Source organism: Megalobrama amblycephala, linkage group LG17 (assembly GCF_018812025.1).
Source record: "Megalobrama amblycephala isolate DHTTF-2021 linkage group LG17, ASM1881202v1, whole genome shotgun sequence".
NCBI classification, from domain to species: Eukaryota; Metazoa; Chordata; class Actinopteri; order Cypriniformes; family Xenocyprididae; genus Megalobrama; species Megalobrama amblycephala.
The window spans coordinates 6909540-6933431 of record NC_063060.1 but is presented as its reverse complement, the minus strand read 5'-3'; the positions used below and the strand labels follow the sequence as shown (position 1 = coordinate 6933431).

Genomic DNA, 23892 nt, shown 5'->3' with positions numbered 1-23892 from the left:
TTTACCTCTAAAACACCACTATGTCCAACTGCCCTCCACATCCGGTTGGTGAGGTCATAAAACATGTTCTGATGACGGAAGTGATCTCTCGCGCTTTGATTCAATGACTGCGAGACATCACTTTTGATGTCAGAGTGTTTTAGAGGTAAAAAATGATATAAATACTGTTCGGTTTCTCGCACAAACCGATCGTTTCGTGTCTTAGGACATCAGTGTATCATCATGAGCCACAGGGTTTAATTTGGATTTGTCTGTACATGTTTTTTTTTTACTCTTATAGACAAAGTTCCCATTGCAATGCATTATACAACTGACAGACTGCAACAGTTGGAGTTAAAAATCATCATTTGTGTTCTACTGAAGAAACAAAGTCACCTACATCTTGGATGCCCTGGGGGTAAGCAGATAAACATCAAATTTTCATTTTTGGTGAACTATGCCTTTAATGTTATGAAGCGACAAGAATACTTTTTGTGCGCAAAAATAACTTTATTCAACAATGTCTTCTCTCCCTTGTCATTCTCCTACGTTATTTACGTTGCAGCGCTTCCAGGTTCTACGTCAGAACGCTGGCTCAGTATTGGCCAGCTTCTATGTCAGTATCACTTGCAGCTTATGTGAACAGGGTTGGCCAATACTGAGCCAGCTGTAGTCACGTGGACTATTTTAATGTTGTCTTTACTACCCTTCTGGACCTTGAATGTGGTACTTAAGTTGCCTTCTATGGGGGATAAAAATAAAAAAAAACTCTCAGAATTCAACAACAAGATCTTCATTTGTGTTACAAAGATGAACAAAGGTCTTAAGGGTTTGAAACGACATGAGGCTGAGTACTTAATGACATAAATTTCATTTTTGGGTGAACTAAACCTGTAAATATTTTTGCCTGGCAGACCAGAATATCGGCTTGGGCGTTAAATGTGTTTTTGTGTTTTGTTTGGCATGCTCAGACTGGGAAGCCCGTATCGACAGTCACGGTCGTGTTTTCTACGTGGATCACATTAACCGGACCACCACTTGGCAACGGCCCACGTCCGCAGCCACGCCGGATGGCCTGCGCAGGTCTGGTTCCGTCCAACAGATGGAGCAGCTCAACAGGAGGTAAACAACACTGTTTATCAGCCGTTACTTTTTTTAATGACAACAGTCTACTGAGTAAACCATAACTGTACACTTCTTTTACAAAAAATCTGCAATTCAGATCAGTTGTATTGCATTAGTTCTGACTCACAGATCTGAATAAATGAGCCATTGTACTTTATGAATGCACCAACTTGTTCCTTGGCAACAGTAAACAGCCTACATTTGCAAGTGGTATATTTAGCACTAAAGGGATGCTGTTGCTGTAGGTAAAAGAAATGGGTACATAACAGTAGTATCTACAGCAACCTCTGTAGTGATTGCATAATTCAAAACCAATGATTCAATATCTTACTGTCTTTGGTCAAATGCTGCTTTAAGCACAGACCCTGTCTGGACAGTCAATTTTTCTATAAAACAAGTATGTTCACATGGGCTTATAATCATGCACTCTTTTGCCACCTACAGGAGAAAAATATAGAAGGTTCGCAGAAGTGTGTTTCAAGTTAGGTTTCCACTTAGAATGTAATTAAAGGTTATTTATTTAATGGTCCACAAGCAGTGGATGTAAGATTTAGATTATTTTTAAAGCACACAAAGCTTTACTGTACCATCAAGCAGCATAAGCATATGTGAGGGCATTTGGGTAGAAATAGTTAAAGGATTCTTTACAATGGGAGTCCTACTGTACTGATATTAGGGGCTAATAACAACAATACTCTTGTTCACTCGTCAGGTACCAGACCATCCAGAGGACGATGGCCACAGAAAGGAGAGACGAGGAGTCAGGCAGCCCACGCAACGAGAGAACAGCCAACACTGAAACAGACTCGCCTCCACAAACAACTGGTAACGTCATATACTTTCTATTCACTTCAGTTCACATTTATTTGTATAGCACTTTTCACATTTATTTTTTTTTCAGTTAATATTGTTTCAAAACAGCTTTACACAGCTTTACTATTTAGAGTAATTTGTTATCAGAGGTGACTGTGTCAAAGTAATGTCTATATGTAAAATATGTACAGTTCTAAGACAAATAATGCAGTTAGCTAATATGATGTATTCATTTAGGCAGAAACAATGAATTTATTAAAGCAATTATTACAAGTTGTGATCATAATGATTACGGTATGCAGAGAATTTGGCAGTGGTACATGTTGATTCAGAGTTGTCGTCATTTGAAGTCCTCGCAGGGGTTGGCGTCATCTCTTCACAGGTGTTGGGTTGTCTGAAATCTTCATAAGAGTCTGGATCCAAAATGGAGCTGGCGTACTCTCTAGTTACCTTGAGATGGGGATCCGGAGGTAGAGACCGAAAACCAAATAGAAAAAATTAGCATAGCTGCTGTTCATAACATTTCAGGCAAAAGATAATCATGTGCATTTCATCTGATATAACTGGAGACAAGGTTATGAGGTGCATTATGTGAATGCTTGGTTAAAGAGATGTGTCTTTAATCTAGATTTAAACTGGGAGAGTGTGTTTAAGCCCCGAACATTGTCAGGAAGGCTATTCCAGAGTTTAGGAACCAAAAAGTGAAAATGCTCTCCCTTTAGTAGACTTAGATATAAGGTACTACCAAGAGTTTTGTGACCTTAAATAGCATGATGGATTGTAGGGCCATAGAAGATCTGTTAAATACACGCCCTGTAGGTCAGTAGCAATACTTTGTAATCGAGACGGAACTTAATATAGGTAACCAGTAGAGAGAAGATAAGATTGTGTTTTATTTGATCATGATATGATCATTATATGATTTTCTGACCTGGTAAGAACTGAATTTTACAGCTGCAGTTTTGACTAACTGTAGCTTGTATATTGAGGATATAGGACAGTCGCCTAGTAGTGCATTACAGTAGTCCAATCCAGAGGTCATGAATGCATGAACTAGCTTTTCTGCATCAGAAACTGATAATATGTTCCGTTGCTTAGCAATGTTTCTGAGGTGGAAGAAGAATGTTTTTGTAACATATGAAATATGATTATCGAAAGACAAGTTGCTAATATAACACCCAGGTCTTTAACTGTCGAGGATGAAGTAACAGTACATCCCTCTTGATGCAAATTGTAGTCTAAGTGATTCTGTGTACAGGTTTTTGGTCCAATAAGTAATACCTCAGTCTTATCCGAATTGAATAGAAGAAAATTACTTAATAGAAGAAAATCCAATATTTTATGTTTAACACTCTGGATAATTTACAGATTTCATCTGGTTGCGATAAAATATCATTGGCATAACAGTGGAAAGCAATTCCATGTTTTCTAATAATATGACCAAGAGGCAGCATGTACATTGAAAATAGCAGAGGGCCTAAAACAGACCCTTGTGGCACTCCATAATTTACCGATGTTAACTTGGATAATTCCGTGTTTAATTAAACAAAATGGCAACAGTCATAGGCACGATCTAAACAACCCTAATGCCTGTCCCTGAATACCGGTATAATTTTATAATCGATCTAAGAGTATGTCATGATCTATAGTATAGTAAATGTAGCACTAAGATCAAGTAAAATTAGTATTGAGTTGCAGCCTTGATCAGAAGCTAGAAGTAAGTGAGTTTCTGTGCAATGATGGGGCCTGAATCCAGACTGAAATTTTTTATAGATATAGTTTTTTTGCAGGAGTTGAGTGGACACAATGTATTAGGGGGTATTTTATACCTAAATGGAAGATTTGAAATGGGTCTGTAAGGGTGTACTCACACTAGGCGCTTGTTTAGCCGTCCCTGAGCACGGTTCGGTTGGGCTCGGGCTCGGTTCAAGGCAACCGTGCCTAGTGTGAGTTCACCCTAATTTGCCAATTCATTTGGATCTAGTTGTGGTTTCTTAATGAGAGGTCTAGATAGAGAGGAGTAAATAATAATGAGAAGAGGCTCTTCTTATACAGGTAACAACTCTTTCAGTAATTTAGTGGGTACTGAATATATAATAAACATGATGTTGGTTTAGATGCAATGATAAGATTATTTTGCTCTTCATGTCCTATAGATGTAAAGTAGTTGTAAGTAGTTGTGCTTTGCAATTCTTGAAGGGCAATAATTGAGGCTGAATCATAAAATGCTGTCAAAGGTTGTACGTTTACAATTGTATTTCTGATGCTTTCGATTTTCTCAGTGAAGAAATTCATAAAGTCATTACTACTGAACTGTGATGGAATATTCAGATTAGGTGATGTCTGTTTATTTGTTAATCTAGCCACTGTACTAAATAAAAACCTTGGATTGTTTTGGTTATTTTCTATGAGTTTGCAGAGATGCTCGGCCTTGGAAACTTTTAGAGCCTTTTTATAGCGGGACATACTGTCTTTCCTTGCAACTCTAAAGACCTCTAAATGAGTTTGTTTCCATTTGTGCTCTAGATTACAAGTTTCTCACTTGAGAGCGTGAGTAATACTGTTGTACCATGGTGCAGTACTTTTCTCTCTAACATTTTTTTAATCTGATAGGTGCAACAGTTTCGAATGTACTAGAGAAGATTTAAATGCAAAAAAGGCATGGGAGTCTTATTTTTAAAAAATTGTGACGTTAACTTAGAAGTACCATATTTTTGCTTGAGCAACATAATGTAAATTTATATAGAAGTCATAAATGGAATAACATGTTTATATTTATTGATTTAAACGTGAATATGTCTATGGAAGATTATATTACTGTATTATGTACATAGAATCACAATGCCAAGAAAAAAATGTGAAAGTACAACGAGCCTGTGCTTCTTCAGCACTGCATACATACACACTGCACACAAAGTATGTATGAAACAAGTGTTACCTCCAAAAGTGAAAATAATTTGCTCACCCTCATGTCAACCAGTTTATTTTAGTCTTTTTCTACAAAAAAAAAGTTATTTTGCACAATATCCAATGCAGAATGCTCTTTTCCAGGCCATTTGATAATGCGTCCAGCTACCAATTAGAGGATCATTTTCTTAGCTCCATTTAACACATTTTATCATGTTTAAATCCATTTAAAGAATTATGCAGATTTTCCACACAAACCCTGCAGATTCCATCAGGGCTTGCTCATTTGCATGTAACAAATGTAGAAAGTAACCAATATCTGTGAAGTTCTAAAAATCACAAAAAGCATCTTAAAAGTAGCATATATGCTATCAGGTCTTCATTTCAGGCTTTCAAGGACTGAAAATCAAGACGTTAGTAACTTGAAAACTTGCCTTCTGTCTTTTGAAATCTGGTGTGTTTATGGTGCATGTGAGACTTTGTTTGCATGCAGCCAAAAGCAGAGCACACTAGACATAGAAAGACGATAAAAAGGAACTGCACAGACCTCACATATCTTGTGAATGTGGCAGTTTGCATAAATGAGATTTGAGAGCTGGGTCAAAAGGCAAGATTTTAATTTTGGGTTAACTGTCCCTTTAAATGAACTTTCTTTCATTTAAGAGTTGAGGCGAGACGCACCATGTTCTCCGGGTCATTGTCAGAAGATCACTTTACTGCTGCAGAGTCCAGCAGTCAAATTCATCACTCACCCAGAGTTCTTCACCGTGCTTCACGCAAATTATGTGAGTTTCCACCACACTACACATTTATTTATTTTTTAAATCATTATTTTTTTCTCTATAGATTAGATTATTTAAGTTACACTACCGTTCAAAAGTTTGGGGTCAGTAAGATTCTTTTAAAGGAAATTAATACTTTTATTAATCAAGGATGCATTATATTGATCAAAAGTGACAGTAAAGACATTTATAATGTTACAAAAGATTTCTATTTCTAATAAATACATCACATTTTCCACAAAAATATTTTGCCACACAACTGTTTTCAACAGCAGTTTCTTGAGCACCAAATCAGCATGATTTCTGAAAATTCAGCTTTGCCATCACAGGAATAAATTACATTTTAAAATATATTAAGATAGAAAACATTTCACAATATTTCACAATATTACCGTTTTAACTGGATACTTGATCAAATAAATGCATCGCTGGTGAGCAAAGAGGCTTCTTTCAAGAACATTAAAAACTCTTACCAACACCAAACTTTTAAAAGGTAGTGTATGTTTTAATTAAGAAGTTTATGCTAATGTTATATGAACTTTCTCTATTTTTATATAGGGGGCGTATCGTATGTTCACCAACAGCTCGTGTCTGAAACACATGGTCCTGAAGATCAGGCGGGATGCTCGAAACTTTGAGCGCTACCAGCACAACCGTGACCTGGTGAGCTTCTTGAATAGGTTCGCTGATGCTCAGCTGGAGCTGCCGCGGGGCTGGGAGATCAAAACGGACCCACAGGGGAAGGTACATCACAGTTCCTAACAGATCACATCACTGTCCGTCAAGACATTATTTCAACTGTTTGTCCTCCACTTTTCTCTGCAGTCGTTCTTCGTAGACCACAACAGTCGTGCCACAACCTTCATTGATCCCAGGATCCCCTTGCAAAACGGCAGACTGCCCAACCACCTGACTCACCGCCAGCACCTGCAGAGATTACGCAGCTACAGCGCAGGAGAGGTCCGACAAACTCGCAATCTAGAGGAAATTACTTTTATGTAATATTACAATGTTTATTAGTTCATTAATTCTTTTCCTCATTCATTTCTAGGCATCGGAGGTGTCGCGCACCCGAGGGGTGTCTTTGTTAGCCAGGCCTGGAAACAGCCTGGTAGCAGCCATACGAAACCAAAGCCAGCAGGAGCCAGTGCCATTAGGTTAGTTACACTTAGGGTGGGACGATATTGCTTTTTTTCTGAAAGGGGTTAAAAAGCTTTAAGAAAAAATATATGTACCATAGTGAAAAATATAGTAAAATGTATTTTAAATAAATTTATTTCATGCTAAGTATACTACTAATACACAGGGATGGGCAGTATTTCAGATACATGTATTTAAAATACGTATTTTAAATACAAAATACTATTTTGTATTTTGTATTTTAAAGCCTTTGGAAAAAATCAAATGTAATTTGTATTTAAATACATTTAAGATGAGTATTTTTGTATTTTCAAAATACTCAAAATACTTTGAGACAGTCAACCTCTTTATCAGGGTGTTGTTTTCATGCATCAACTAGTTCAGACCAGACATGTTTTTAGAACAAAACATATTAATATGATAACATATGTATAACACTAAATTGAACAATACTGTGTTATATATGTGTTTTAATTCATTAATTATTTTATTTCAATTAACGATTGTATTAAACACTGACCATTACTTTATTCATTATTTCTGCTATGCAGGCTCATTTTGTAAATGTAATCATTTTAAATTTTACAAACATGGTGCTTTATGAAAATGTAACTGGACACATTTCCAAATTGTGATTGTGTTACCCATCTATGCAAATGTTTGTTTATGTAGTGACGAAATAATTAGGTTAATCATTGTCTGTCTCCATCAGTTTAGTGTAGTGATTGTGTGCACACTCTTAGCCCAAATTTTATATTTACTTAAAAATATAATTACAATATACTTAAAATATTTAAGTTTGGTTGCATTACTTATAAAATATAAGTATATACTACTAATTTGTGGGTGTATTTGAATGTGTTAATAAATGTAAGTTAAATGCATGCAAGTTTTTCTCCTGACCACGCCTCCTACACACTGGTTTGCGGCAGGTAATGACGCCATTTTGTCGTGGTGTGTGTGAATTCAAGGAGCTGTTGATGAGCAGTTGGAACATTTGTTTTGGCTGTTCTACAGACATTTTTTCCAAACATTTACCTTTTTAGTTTTTTACCAAAGGAGAAAATCACAATTTTTAAGTTACCATCATCGAGGTCAGGGTTTGCTTTAGTTGAACTCTTGACCCTTGACTTTTTAATATTAGATTTTGTTTGGGCAGTTTTAACTGCATTAAAACCAACCAGACAAGCAAAGTTAAAAGATGATCAGGTGGTGTTGATTATGTTTTCACGTAATCATTATTTGATCTGAATCACTGAACTCATTTAGAGCCCAATCTCTGAGTTAGATTGACATTATTGATTACAGCAGCACTGTGATTCTACAGCGGAAGATCAACTTTTACAATACACTTAAAAAAAAAAATAATAATAAAAAAATTAGGCACACACAGACATCAAGAATCAGCCTGTCAATCTCAACAACGGTGACAAGCAACATATTCTGATAAACAGATCAACTCTGAACATTAGAAAACACGCTACTAAAAAGTCACAGAAAAACAGCAAAATTTAAATAGTGAGAATAAAGAAAATTACTAAGACAATTAAGCTCATAATTTATTCATGCAGCAATGCATGATGGGAGGCATGGATGAATTTTGATTGGTGGCAAGTTATCTTGCTTAGTACATTGAACTTAAATATACTAGGTGTAATAACTACAAAGTAATTAATATTACAAAACTTTTTAAGTTAACTGAACTCAAATTATTAAGTTAACATTACTTATTTTTTTAGGGCAACCAGTTTCCTCAAATAACAGTGCATTTGTGATGGCAATGATGAAAGATAGACTACACTTTTAGTTTTATTGTTCACCAAAAAAAGTGCCAAATGATTTCTAATTATTATTTTTTTAATTTTAGATAAACTTTATATTTTCTAATTATGTATATAGAAACAAATAAACTTTACATTAAATAAATATAAAAGTTACTATACTACTTGCATAAAAAAAAGCATCAAAAGAGTTTGAAATTCAGTTTTTGCTGTGGTATCAAAACTGATATTGATAATTGTGAAACCATGCCATATATTGTTACTGTGAGTTAAAATTAAGATTTTGGTCATATCACCCATCCCTATTCTTTGCTATATAGCAGAAAAGGTTCCCACAGTTTTACAGTTTTTTAGTAGTGTTCACCATAAGTAATAGACTACATTGTAACCTTGTCAGAAGTAAGTATATAAATGGCTGCTATTTTGCACTACATAAGTTTATTTGTAATTACCAGCCAGGAAGCAAGCACTTAAGAAAGAGAGAGAGAGAGAATGATAGAGAGAGAATGACAGAGAGTGCAGAAATTAGGTAAGGAATTAAAAGTCAGTAGGCCTATGTAGTTTCTTAATTCACTGTGACTATTTATAATTAGCTTAACAAATTACACATTGTCACATTGGCTTTTAATGATGGTAATAAAACATAATAAAAGTTAAAAATTAGTTTTTTTTTTTTTTTTTTTTTTTTTATTTCCTACAGGGCAGGGGAAGGGAAGAGGTATATAAAATTAAAACGAAAGTTTCTAAGTAGTTGCACACATCTAAATGCTTTTTGGCATTCAGAATAGGCCCAGATAGATTTCAGCCTAATAGGGACCTGCACTGAATCTTCAATTTCACATGTATTTTGTGTATTTTCAAAATACAAAATACTGTATTTGTATTTAAATACATTTTCCCACACAGTATTTTGTATTTGTATTTAAATACATTTTTCCACACAGTATTTTGTATTTGTATTTTAAATACATTTCCATGTATTTACGCCCATCTCTGCTAATACATTTACATTTTTATGTACTTAATAAAAATATCCTGCAATTGAACTTTTGGTATACTGAACTGGTATACTTCAAATCTGCTAATTTTCTAATTTTGTACTTGATGTACTTTAAATGTGTGGAAGCATATGGAAGTAAACTAATGCCGTATGTTTTTGAAATAAAAAGCTTGTTGAATTGCACTACTTGAAAAAAAATATGCATTGCATTGCATTTTAATGCATTGTATTTTTAGGGCTTGCATTTTTAGTGGCTGAAATTCAACATGGTTGTATATTTAAGCTGTGAATATTTCAATTCAAAACATTTCACAAACATTTTCTTTGTTAAAAATGCAATAATCCATATTCACCTTTCAGATTTCACTTCCAAAATATTCATTCTGTTTAAAAATACAACCTATAATATTAAGCAGGCAATTTTCGGTCCATTTTATTTCGAGTCCACAAATTCAGTGGTTCAAATTTCAACATTTCACATCTGAGAACTGCAGGAATAGCAGTAGAGTACCGAACATAATCTCCATCTGCTGTTAGTCGACCTCACCAGAAGGTGGTGCAAGCGCGTGTTGACGAAGACAAGAGCAACAGTTATTCATTCATTAAAACGGATTTACATTAACGGAGCAAGCGGTAAGTGCAAGTGTGATGATTATCAGGGCCAGTATATATGCAGAAAAGCTGATAAAGACACAAAAGTTGTGTTTACATTTAATTCAATGTCTTCACTGTTACTTTCCCTGTGTAGCCTACATGTAAGCAGCTTTCTCTCCAGTGAACGAGATTATAACGTTATTCCCCGATGCTGATGTACAATTCAAATGTTAAATCTGAAGTAGACACATAACTTTCCTTAACTTTATATCGCGGCGCTGTGCTGCAGTAAAATGGACCGAAAATTGCCTGCTGAATATTACAGGTTGTATTTTTAAACAAAATGAATATTTTGGAAGTGAAATCTGAAAGATGAATATGGATTATTGAATTTTTAACAATGAAAATATATGTGAAATGTTTTCAATTGAAATATTCACAGCTTAAATATACAACCATGTTGAATTTCAGCCCATAAAAATGCAAGCTCTAAAAATACAATGCATTAAAATACAAGCACGGTTAATGTAATGCATATTTTTTTTAATTTTTTTGTAACGCTTTTTGTTTCAAAAACATATGGCATTATTTTACTTCCATAGAAGTAGTGCTGAGGTCCAACTAAAGATAGTATTAATAGTATATGTATATTTGATTGTGCTAAAGTGGAACTCACTTGTCAGTACTTCCAGGATTTTGCGGCGGCTTTTGTCAAAATTTGCGGCAACATTTACAGCATTTCTTGTTGTTTTGCAGAGAAAATATACCACAGACAACATTCTTTTTAACATTATTACTTTTCTGACCTTAAGAATCATTACAGGGCTCCAGAGGGCAGTAGCACCGGTGCCATTAAGTTCTAAGGTGGCACCAGCCCCTGATTTGGCAGCGCTGTGAGGGCTGACAGAAATGCACTGAGCTTGAGTTGAGATGCAGATAATATTAACTTTTATTTTATTATTATTTTGAATAAATATTAAAAACATATACATGGAAATGGCTAATAAGCCAATAAGTGCTCCTCTGCAACATTTCTGTCGAGACCATTTCTGCCACAAGTTATTTCTGTTAGTGCTACTACGTTACTCTTAGCCTACATGAAGAGTTCATGGCACAGTGTTTCTCATGGTTTCCTGATTACACAACACTGGGAAGAAAGTGCTTGAATTCATAGCAGAATTAATAACATCGTTGTGAAATCTTGTGAGAAGCATTCACATTTGACGTAGAATTCTCTGTTAAACCACAGGTATCAGATCAGACAGTTACCACATCAGCACTGTTTGATCTCTGGTTTATCAGTGGTTTAACAGCATTCTGTGACGAATGTGAATGCTCATCAATCCTTATCAATGTTGACATTAAAACACATTTTAGGCTTAGTATTAAGAAATGTGCATTGTGCACAAGTAGTACTCCAAATTAAGTTTTAAAATAAAAATTATAATTTTTATATCAGTAAGTCTCAAGCGATATGTCAGTAAATATGTTAATAAATTTGAACTATACATTTTAAATATATTACTTTTTTACTAGGGTATACACTTTTGTTTAAAACTTTGGGATAGTAAGATTTTTTTTTAAAGGAATTAATACTTGTCTTCAGCCAGGATGATTAAATTGATCAAAAGTGAACATAAAAAAATGTATCACAGTTTTCACAAAATATGAAGGAGCACAACCATTTTCAAAAATGTTTACAGTAAGAAATGTTTCCTGAGCAGCAGATCAGCATATTAGAATGATTTCTGAAAAATCATGTGACACTGAAGACTGGAGTAATGATGCTGTTTTGATCACAGGAATAAATTACATTTTAAGATATATTAAAATAGAAAGCTTATTTTAAATTGTAATAATATGTCATATTAATGCAGTTTTTACTGTATTTTTTATTAAATAAATGCAGCCTTGGTGAGCAAAAGAGACTTCTTTCAAAAATATTACAATATCTCACTGACCCCAAACTTTTTAATGGTATTATTTATTTTATATGGTATTTATTTTCTTTCTGTTTCATCATATTAAATAACTTTACTTTTATGTATTTGTTACATTTTATAAAATTATGTAAATAAAATTAATTATATAATTTGAGGCAAAAAGTCACTGTTGCCAAGTAGATTTTAAATGTTTAATGCCAATGTTTAATGTAAAACAGAGTAAAATTCTAGTTAATGATTTATGTTTTCAGTAAATCTCAGGACGCAATATTTAATCATTTTATTTTTAAAGGTGTTACAGAGGATGTTTTGTTTTATAAATTTTTGCAATATTACTTGAAACTGTCTTTACTAACTGATAAAAGACTATTTATTAGGTGCACTGAAAGGAATAATATTAATATACATCATCTGTGCACGAGGTAGGGCCTTAAAAACATCAGCCAATCGTTTACGCGATCATCGCGTAAACGATTGGCCCTCTGGCTTGTCAATCACTGCCATTACATTCCTTGTGAGAGACGTGCGCGGATTGGCCCTCTGGCTTGTCAATCACTGCCATGACGTTCCTTGTGAGAGACGTGCGCGGCTGCGCTCTCCAGTAACTTTCCACACTCCACAGGCGCCGCATGTAATGTTTTTGTCAGGAGACAGGAGTAACAACTGCAGATTATGAGTTACCTGCGGTGAGTCCGACATAATGAATCCACTAACACGATACAGCGTATGCATCCAATACTCATGCACTAATTTTGGGAGGCGTTCCCTCGAAATGAGTTGTGAAGGAGGGGGGTTGTTCTTACGCATGCGCTCATTTCAAAAACTCACTAACAGTCTTTGGTTTCTCAGTCGACGAAAAGATCCTCTGTAGCACCTTTAATGTACTACTATAACAATACTATAACATAGCTATAAACAGCACTTTTTTATAAAAACATTTAGGGACTTTAGTAAACACATTTGAGTGATGAATCAGTGGCTAAAATGGTGTTTTGGACCGATTCATTTTAAATATTGGTTTGCAGAAATGAATCGGATTTTGCCAGTCTGTGGTCATTTTAATGTTTAAGTTTTAACAATTTTTATTTTTAAAAGTTTAAATTTTTAAGTTTAAAAATCTGAGACAAGGAAGGAGTGTGAAACTATTCCTGTTTCACTTTGCAAAAACAAAGACGTTAAGATCACAATGTTCATGATGTTGCCTATTTTTATATAACCATCAAAAGAATCTCTGTATATCATAAATATTCAGTGTATATTGTTGAGTTGATATGAATGATTTTCCTTCTCTTCCCAGCATACAATGATAAGATTGTAGCGTTTTTACGGCAACCAAACATTTTTGAGGTGCTACAGGAGCGACAGCCGAGCCTGGCGAGAAATCACTCACTTAAGTATGACCCTCTGCCTTCCTCTGCTATTGTAATGAAATGCATCATTAGCACTTCCAAACAGTTCTCAGTTTTTCTGCTGTGTTCGTGTTTTAAGGGAAAAGGTGCATCACATCCGAACCGAAGGCACACAGAGACTTGAGAAACTGTCGTGTGATGCTGACTTGGTTATGCTGTTAAGGTAAAGCAGGCTGGCTGCATAAAAAAAATGTAATGCACCGATTTCCTGGGCGGCACAAGGGTGTGCATTTGTAATTTAGATTCGTTCACAGGTGCTTTCTTCAGAATGTGTTTTGCTTTGCTTTTCAGTTTGTTTGAGGAGGACATCATGTCTTACGTTCCTCTCGCTTCATTTCACCCCGGTTTCAACTTCTCTCCACGCTGCTCCCCTGGTTCTTCTCCCCAGAACTCTCCAGGTGAGTCGGCTGAGAGCTTTAACCACAGGCCTCAGACGGTCTGCATATTACATTACATTATTTAGAAGTAAACTTGATATAATAATTCCCAATTCAGGCATCATTTGCACTTGCTGTTGACATCCTTCTGAAATGTTCGAATCAAGACATATTAGCCCATATACATTAGTTTTTAGCACTGGGATAGGATCTGAGATGGATATTAACACCAGTTATTACAGAGCTCTTTGAAATGCTTGATTTTGATTGGTCAGCTTTCTCAGTTTTTTCAGAATTCTGAGGTTAGTCGATAAGGTATGTTGTTAAAAGCAACGTTGTATAATGATTGCTTATCTGGGTTTTTGAGGCCAGCACGTCTTTCTCTCATATCACGCCATGGGTGGATGCTGATGCCATCAGTTATCGACTCTATTTACTATAAAATGAAACCGGATGACTTCAGTATTAATAGTAGCCCTGTAGTAATATTTTAAGTGTTCGTCTGGTTGCTCGAATGATTATTTTATACACTGTAATGTATTATAAGATAACAAACAGGTAAAATTTTAAAACGGGTCTTCTCAAATCAAAATTTCTATGTCCCCATCATTATTTTTCTTAGCTTTTCACCACATAAATAATAAAAATAAGTAGTACTATTACACATTATTCCTGAAATGTCAGTCTTTTTTTTTTCATCTAGGCTCAAAGCTGCTTGCTAGGAACTGTTTTTCTTTGTGGAAGCTTTACGTTATTAAACGTTTCAACTCAAATCAATATTTTGTGTCTAATTATTTACTTATGTGGCAAGTAGCCTTGTAATAAGCGGGATAATGTACATCCAGCCGGTTGTTATCGCAAAATGACCCCATTCAGGCTGATACAAGCGATAATAACTGGGCTTACTTAAAGTGATTTATTTACATTAAAATCTTCAAGTTTGCAAGGAAAGTGATAGTTGATTCACACACACTCTGATCTGCTCTGATAAAGGCTTCCTTGAGCGAACTCCTCTCGTTCCAGCCTGCTGTCTGTCTGGGGAGGGCTCTCCAGGTCAGCTGCTCTCAAGCCTTAAATACTGTCCCCACCCAGCTGCCCCTCTTTGTGGACATTTTACAGACCCTAAGCCTGTTTTGTGTGAATATTCAAACCTTTATCCACAGAGTTTCCTTATTCTGTCCATAAAGTGGTCTTGTTTTGTATTCTTTCATTTTGTGAAACTTGACCGATGTGCATGTTTGGACACTCTCAAAAACCAGACAAAAAATGATCAAGGATAAAACTGTACTGTATGGTACATTATCAAAGATCCTTGTCCTGAAATATATCTTTTGACATTACAAAAGGATAAATCATATTACCCATTAGTGTGTTTGTTCTTGAGGTGAACAAACTTCTCTTTCCTTTTGAGTTGTTTTATGGCCTGTTGATCCTTGTCAGTCATTCCCTGATGATTGATATTTGATGTAAGCTGGAGTTCACATCTGTGGTGATGGTTTGAATGTCTTTTCTTTAGGGACTCAGAGGGCTCGGGCACCAGCGCCCTACCGCAGAGACTTTGAAGCCAAACTGCGCAACTTCTACAGGAAGCTTGAGGCAAAAGGCTACGGGCAAGGACCTGGGAAAATCAAGTGCGTTAACACTCACAATTTATATATATATATATATATATATATATATATATATATATATATATATATATATATATATATATATATATATATACACTATCGTTCAAAAGTTTGGGATCGGTAAGATTTTTAATGTCTTTAAAAGAAGTTTCGTCTGGTCACCAAGGGTGCATTTATTTAATTAAAAATACAGTAAAATCAGTAATATTGTGAAATATTATTACAATTTTCTATTTGAAAATATTTGAAAATGTAATTTATTCTTGTGTTGGCAAAGCTGAATTTTCAGCATCATTACTCCAGTCTTCAGTGTCACATGATCCTTCAGAAATCATTCTAATATGATGATTTGCTGCTCAGGAAACATTTATTGTGTACAGATGTGCAAAATATTTGTGTACAATATTTTTTTTTCAGGATTCTTTGATGAATAGAAAGTTCAAAAGAACAGTGTTTATCTGAAATCTAATCTTTTGTTACATTTTAAATGTCTTTACTGTCAGTTTTGATCAATTTAATGCATCCTTGCTGAAAAAAAATATTAATTTCTTTAAATTCTTCTCAAAAAAAATAAAAATAAAAATTCTTACTGACCCCAAACTTTTGAACGGTAGTGTATAATGTTACAAAAGCTTTGTATTTCAGATAAATGCTGTTTTTTTTAACTTTCTATTCATCAAGGAATCCTGAAAAAAAAAAAAGTATACAACTGTTTTTCACATTGATAATAATAATAAATGTTTCTTGAGCAGCAAATCATCATATTAGAATGATTTCTGAATGATCATGTGACACTGAAGACTGGAGAAATGATGCTGTAAATTCAGCTTTTTCAACACAGAAATAAATTACATTTTATGTTATATTCCAATAGAATACAGTTATTTTAAATTGTAATAATATTTCACAATATTACTGTTTTTACTGTATTTTTAATTAAATAAATGCAATCTTGGTGAGCAGACAAAACTTCTTTTAAAAATATAAAAAATCTTACCGATCCCAAACTTTTGAACGGTAGTGTGTGTGTGTGTGTGTGTGTGTGTGTGTGTGTGTGTGTGTGTGTGTGTGTGTGTGTGTGTATATATATATATATATATATACAGTACAATCCAAAGGTTTGGAACCACTAAGACTTTTAATGTTTTTAAAAGAAGTTTCGTCTGCTCACCAAGGCTACATTTATTTAATTAAAAATACAGTAGAAACAGTAATATTGTGAAATATTATTACAATTTAAAATAACTGTTTTCTATTTGAATATATTTCACAAAGTAATTTATTCCTGTGATGGCAAAGCTGAATTTTCAGCATCATTACTCCAGTCTTCAGTGTCACATGATCCTTCAGAAATCATTCTAATATGCTGATCTGCTGCTCAAGAAACATTTAATGTGTACAATTGTACAAAATATTTGTGTACAATATTTTCTTTCAGGATTATTTGATTAATAGAAAGTTCAAAAGAACAGTGTTTATCTGAAATCTAATCTTTTGTAACATTATAAAAGTCTTTACTGCCACTTTTGATCGATTTAATGCATCCTTGCTGAAAAAAAATATTAATTTCTTTAAAGTTTTCTCAAAAAAATAAAAATAAAGTAGTGTAAGGTAGTGTATAATGCTACAGAAGCTTTGCATTTCAGATAAATGCTGTTCTTTTGAACTTTCTATTCATCAAGGAATCCTGAAAAAAAAGTATACAACTGTTTTCATCATTGATAATAATAATAAATGTTTCTTGAGCAGCAAATCATCGTATTAAAATGATTTCTGAAGGATCATGTGACACTGAAGACTGGAGAAATGCTGAAAATTCAGAAATGCTGAAATGCTGAATGCTGAAAATTCAGCTTTGCCAACACAAGAATAAATTACATTTTATATTATATTCCAATAGAAAACAGTTATTTTAAATTGTAATAATATTTCACAATATTACTGTTTTTACTGTATTTATTTTTAATTAAATAAATGCAATCTTGGTGAGCAGACAAAACTTCTTTTAAAAATATTAAAAATCTTACCGATCCCAAACTTACAAACTTTTGAACGGTAGTGTGTGTGTGTGTGTGTGTGTGTGTGTGTGTGTGTGTGTGTGTGTGTGTGTGTGTGTGTATATATATATATATATATATATATATATTCTGCTCACTAATGCTGCATTTATTTAATTAAAACTACAGTAAAAACAGTAATATTGTGAAATACTATTATAATTTAAAATATTATTAAATTATAATTATTATAATTATATATATTATTATAATTATAATAATTATTAAATTCTATTTTAATATATTTTAAAATGTAATTTATTTCTGTCATATTTTATCAATTTAATGCATCCATGCTGAGTATAAGTATTCATTTCTTTATATAAAAAAAAACCCCTTACTGACCCAATATTTTGTGTGTTTAAATATGCTACATATAATATTTAAAGTCAGTGTAGGCCATAAAAGTGGTATCAGCAAGATAAATGTCTTCTCATTTCATCTTTTTTTTTTTTTTTAGATTGATTGTCAGAAGAGATCATCTGTTAGAAGGGACGTTTAACCAGGTCATGGCCTACTCCCGTAAAGAGCTCCAGAGAAACAAGCTGTACATCACCTTTGTCGGAGAAGAAGGGTGAGGCTCTTGAATAGTTAGTGTTTAAGTAAAAATCATGTGTACCAGTTATATCTGAATTCTGCTCTTCTTTCCAGACTGGACTACAGCGGACCATCACGAGAGTTTTTCTTCCTGCTGTCTCAGGAGCTGTTTAACCCTTACTATGGCCTGTTTGAATACTCCGCTAACGACACATACACTGTCCAAATCAGCCCCATGTCTGCTTTTGTGGAAAACCATTTGGAATGGTAAGGTTCTTTCCACTTCCTCCCAAGGAATTCCACTTCCTGTGTGGTATGAGAAAGCATACTGAATTGCCATTGACAGAGAAATAAATTATTATGTCATTGGCTGCTCTCACAGACTGCTGCTGTTGTTTTTGCCAGAATGTCTGTTTTTGAGCTTCGTTCATGGACCGCATGATGTGACGTGTGTTTTCAGGTTCCGTTTCAGTGGTCGAATTCTCGGCTTGGCATTGATTCATCAGTATTTGTTGGACGCCTTCTTCACCCGCCCATTTTATAAAGCTCTCCTCAGACTGTGAGTGGACCAGAAGGCATTTCATGCATTAAATTAAATCTACATGTAGAGTTCGAAGTTGACAAAAAAATTACATAAATTGTGAATGTCCTGTGTATTGTATATAAACGTCTTTATTAAAAATTGATTTGTGAATTTTCAGCAGGCGTTACTCCAGCTTTCAGTGTCACATGATCCTTCAGAAATCATACTAATAAACTGATTTGCTGATGAAGAAAGATTTCAATGTTGATAACTTTGATAAATATGCTTAAAATTTTTGTGAAATCCATTATACATTTTTTGCAGGATTCTTTTATAAATAGAAAGTTCAAAAGAACAGAAAGTAACATAATGTCTTTACTGTCACTTTTGATCAATTTAATGCATCCTTGCTGGAGATAAATATTTATTTATTTCAAAAACAACAAAATCTTACTGACTTACAAACTTTTGAATGGTAGTTTAAATTTGCTTCTGAATTAGTGGCTGAATATTTTTGATAGCCAATAGGAAGCAGATATCTAGATTTATTTGATTGACGGTTAATTGCAGTAAATTAAAGGGTTAATGACAGCAATCTCAAAAATGTATTTTAATTCACTCTAATGCAATTTAACAATGAATAAATTAGTTAATTAAAATTAATTAAAATAGTTTAAGTGAATATTTATTTTTTCCACATTTAAAATTCACAGAAAATACATTTTAAACCAACACAATGGAAAGCTAACACATATGTTATTTGATCAAGCAGCCACAGTAATGTCAAAATAATTTCAAATATCAGTGAAATAGTTGGCCCGACAAATATATCGGTCTAGCACTTATCAGAATGTCCTGTAATCCTGAACTGTAAAAGCTCTTGTTCATTGTTACAGAGCCACAGATCTCAGTGATCTGGAGTATCTGGATGAGGAGTTCCACCAGAGCTTACAGTGGATGAAGGAAAATGACATCACAGATGTGCTGGATCTCACCTTCACTGTCAATGAGGAAGTGTTCGGCCAGGTGGGAGAAACCCTGAAACATTATTAAAATGTTTGGTTTCCCTTTTTAATCTTAAAATGAATACAAATACAAAAATGGGTAAGTTATATATGAAGAGTTCAGATGCAAAAGCCGCTAAACGCCACCGCCGTCAAAAATGAGATGATATTGAGCGAATACTAGTATACGTTCATCAAATACTTCTGCTTCGAATCCGCTAAATCCCAGCGTCAGCCCATTTAGAAATACCGGTTCGTTGGCAGAAACCACTAAACGCCAATTCCCTTTGTCAGCAAAAGCCTTTAAGTTCACACAAAAACCAATTGGAAGACGCAAAACGAATCATATGATTTCAAGATGAATGACGGTGTGCGTATGAGCCACTTTCGGTTGCTGAGCTACAAGTTTTTGTCATGTTTTGTCTATCGTTACAGTGGCAATGACAGGAAATATCTGAGATTTGCTGAGATTGGATGTGTGTGTGTGTGTGTGTGTGTGTGTCAGGTAACAGAGCGGGAGCTGAAGTCCGGCGGGACAAACATGCAGGTGACAGAGAAAAACAAGAAGGAATATATTGATCGGATGGTGAAGTGGAGGGTGGAGCGAGGCGTTGTCCAGCAGACTCAGGCTCTGGTCCGAGGCTTTTACGAGGTAAGCATGATCTGAATTACTCTCTGCCTGTCCATGTGGCCACCATTTAACCTCTGACCTGTGTGTGTGTTTAGGTGGTGGACTCTCGTCTGGTTTCTGTGTTTGATGCCAGAGAGCTGGAGCTGGTTATTGCAGGAACAGCAGAAATTGATTTAAACGACTGGAGAAACAACACAGAGTACAGAGGAGGTCAGAACACACACAAATACATGGACACAAATACACAACATAAATCTTGATATTAGGGCTGTGCCGATCAAATCCAAATGTGTTGAAAGATATCAATATATGTCCGGATTCTTTTCTCACTATATTGTATTGTCACTTCAAGACCTTGTATTCATTATGTATTATATTTTATTTATTTCTAATTTTCCTACAGTGTCTATATAGAAGCAGGTTGATGTTTCTCAGTGCAGTCAGAGCAGCTTCTATGGGAGAAGTGAAATGTTAAATTCGAGTTGTAAGAAGGTTGTGTATATTTTGAACTCTCCGTCTCCTCGCTGTCAGGTTATCACGATGGGCACATCGTCATCCGGTGGTTCTGGGGTGCGGTGGAGCGCTTCAATAACGAACAGAGACTGCGTCTGCTGCAGTTTGTGACGGGCACCTCCAGCGTGCCGTACGAGGGCTTTACCGCCCTGCGCGGGAGCAACGGCCTACGACGCTTCTGCATCGAGAAGTGGGGCAAGATCACATCGCTCCCGAGGTATAGTGACACACTCTTTCGACTTTCACAAATCTGACTTTGATTTGAGCTGGTATGCGAAAGGTTTTACATGAATTCAAAGGTGCAAATATCAATAATGAAACAGTGAAAGATAGAGATGTAATAAAAATCTTTCGCCTGACAACTGTAAGCATTTGATTAATCTTTAAATGTATTCTCCTTAGTTTCTTCAGCAGTGATAAAGTCAACCAGTTTACTTCCATTTTATTTCTGAGTGACGTAGATATGGATCATTAACAAAATTATATACCTCACCGACTTGTAAAATAGAAATTTAAAATAGTCTAGAAATTCTGTGTAAAATTCTTTTAATATGAAAGGGTTTGACTGACAAATGAATGAAGCTTTTTCAATTTGTCAATGTCTTGTTAATTTAAATAAAGCTGAAATAAAATATAAATATTCATTTAAAAACTTTGAATGAAAATTAGAAAATGTTTTAAATTTTAAAATATATATTTTTTTAATTATATTATTAAATAATGTTAATTTGAAATTATTTATATTATTAAATGTAAATTTTAAATTACTAGAATTGTTGCATTGGCAATAAACTGAAATAAGTTAAAGCACTAAAATTATTACCTGGAAATAAATAAAAGCTACAGCTAAAACTAAGATAACAAAATAAATTAAACCTAAATAGTAATATTTAAAAAAGCACATAATGAAATTCCTAAAAATGAAAATAAAATTAACATGAAAAGTAAACTAGAATAAAATTAACAGTATTTAATAATATAAATAACTGAAAAAGATTAACATTAATTAATAATTTAATTAAAAATGAACCATTTTAATAAAATAATTAATTTAACATGAACATCAATAATATAAATAATTTAGAATTATCACTAAGTAATAGTATAATTACAAATGAAGTGTATTTAATAATATTAATAATAATAATAATAATACCTTGATTTTGTTTTTTCATCAGTGTCACCAATGTTAAAAACATGACCAGACCTAAAAAAAACAAAACAAAAACAGATTGGCTGTGATTGTAGAGACTGATGTTAATTAATAACTTGAAGGGGGGTGGATTCTGGAATCCACTGCCGCTTCACTGAAAACCAATCAATTTGAGACTGGATGACAGAAACGTGTTTTCAGTCAGGCTGATGGATGATATGTCATGTCTGGTTTCTCAGGGCACACACATGCTTTAATCGTCTGGATCTTCCGCCGTATCCATCCTACACGATGTTGTACGAGAAAATGCTGATCGCCGTGGAAGAGACCAGCACTTTTGGCCTTGAGTGAGGACTTCACATGACTTTCCATGTACACACTATGTAATTATCTACTAGTGTGGATCATGTCCTGTGTTCGTTTCTTTGGTTTGTTCAGGACGCCACTGCATGCATCAGTCACCTGCGCGGGTGTACAGTGTGTAACGGGTATGCAATAGTGAAAGAGAAGCCTTCAACCTGCTTTAACACTCAGGGCCTTGACCTCCGCTGGAGTCACTCTCAGTTCGCACACAATCATTTCACCGCAAACACTCATTTTCCTTTGGTGCATTTTGACATTGACAAGAATTGTAAAGTTAAAACCAAATACGCTCACGGTAAAAATATATCTGACTGACTGAGGTGCCGTAATTACTGTAAATGTGTGCACTAGTGATGAGTTCACCTCTCACCCAACACGGCATTATCACAGGAAGTGACATCATGTCATGTCACTTTGCAGGAGTCACAGATGGACTAGGAGGAAACGGCAAGTCTAAACCTTGATTTGACACTTTTGATGTATTCGTTTATTAATCAATACATTTTAATATTAAAATCATTACAGCGTCAACAATGTTCAAGGATGTTCAAGGCTTCATGCTGTTTTATGTCTTGTCTGTAATGTTCGAATGAATTTCTAGTGTTGACACATGATTGCTTTCAATGAATGAATGTTTTTGGGTATGTAAAAAAAAAAAAAAATGCCCCAACACAGCATATTTTCTTTAAGGTCATCACTGAAAGTGAAAATGCTAAGCAACACAACAAATAAGAATATATTTGAAGTTTATTATACAGCTGTGAGTAGCAGGATTTTGAGCCAATGAGATTTCACTGTGGGCGGAGCTACCCAGCGGAATAAAACAAAAAACAAGAGACTGACAAAATGTCTTGTTGGTTGTTAAGACACTGTGTAAAGGTGCATTCATGGTGACACTGATTCATAGCGATTTGTGCTTGTACTTTATGTAAATGAGCAATGCAGTGAACTGCCAATGGGAGTGAAGACATCTCGGTAACTAAATCCTCATAATGAGCAAGTTTTACTGTTCATGATGTGATTCTTTATGCACTGCTGCAGTTTATATACAAATTTCCCTTTAGCATGTTCATTTTTATTGCCAAAAATGTATTAGTTGTCAAAATGAAATGATTCTTTATTTATTGTATGGTTATTAGGGGTTCAAGCATGTAGCTCTGAAACCCTATTGTAATCATTTAAATTTCCAAGGATCAAGTCGTAGAGACTTGAAACTTTGAGGGCTGGTAGTACTCACACCGTCTACAATGTCACCAAGGCTCACCCTGATAGGCCTGACGGTGGTGCTACAGCGGTCAAAAGTACGAAATGACTCCTGAACCGTTAGGCCTAGGCTCAAGTGTCTTATATCGTTGGAATCCTTGGCTCACGACAAACGGATTTGCGAAGGATTTTTGATTTTTTTTTTTTTTTTGAAAACCTACTTTTGCGAACTAGTCCTAGGTTTTTGGCCTAATCGGAAGTCAAGTCAAGTCAAGTCAAATTTATTTATATAGCGCTTTTACAATTGGTAATTGTTTCAAAGCAGCTTACATATTAGAAGCACAGAAAAAAGGGAAGTGGTTAAAAATAAGCTGTACAAACAAGCGTGGTAATATGTAACATATACAAGATGGTGCTACATTAAGCC

General features: G+C 34.5%; 1 protein-coding gene across 3 annotated transcripts in view; it reads left to right on the top strand.

Moving 5' to 3' along the window:
• Positions 1-22869, top strand: part of hecw1b (HECT, C2 and WW domain containing E3 ubiquitin protein ligase 1b) — a 50786-nt gene extending 27917 nt beyond the window's left edge. For all 3 annotated transcript variants that reach the window (XM_048162281.1, XM_048162280.1, XM_048162282.1), the window contains 18 exons: positions 951-1101; positions 1817-1929; positions 5488-5609; positions 6165-6350; positions 6432-6566; positions 6658-6763; positions 13362-13458; positions 13553-13636; positions 13765-13871; positions 15367-15481; positions 17999-18112; positions 18190-18342; positions 18536-18634; positions 19495-19624; positions 20108-20254; positions 20329-20443; positions 20765-20963; positions 22139-22869. In XM_048162281.1, coding sequence (XP_048018238.1) covers positions 951-1101; positions 1817-1929; positions 5488-5609; positions 6165-6350; positions 6432-6566; positions 6658-6763; positions 13362-13458; positions 13553-13636; positions 13765-13871; positions 15367-15481; positions 17999-18112; positions 18190-18342; positions 18536-18634; positions 19495-19624; positions 20108-20254; positions 20329-20443; positions 20765-20963; positions 22139-22250 — 2285 coding nt within the window. In that variant the 3' untranslated portion in view covers positions 22251-22869. The remainder of the gene's footprint in view (positions 1-950; positions 1102-1816; positions 1930-5487; positions 5610-6164; positions 6351-6431; positions 6567-6657; positions 6764-13361; positions 13459-13552; positions 13637-13764; positions 13872-15366; positions 15482-17998; positions 18113-18189; positions 18343-18535; positions 18635-19494; positions 19625-20107; positions 20255-20328; positions 20444-20764; positions 20964-22138) is intronic.
• The last annotated feature ends 1023 nt before the right edge of the window (positions 22870-23892 follow it).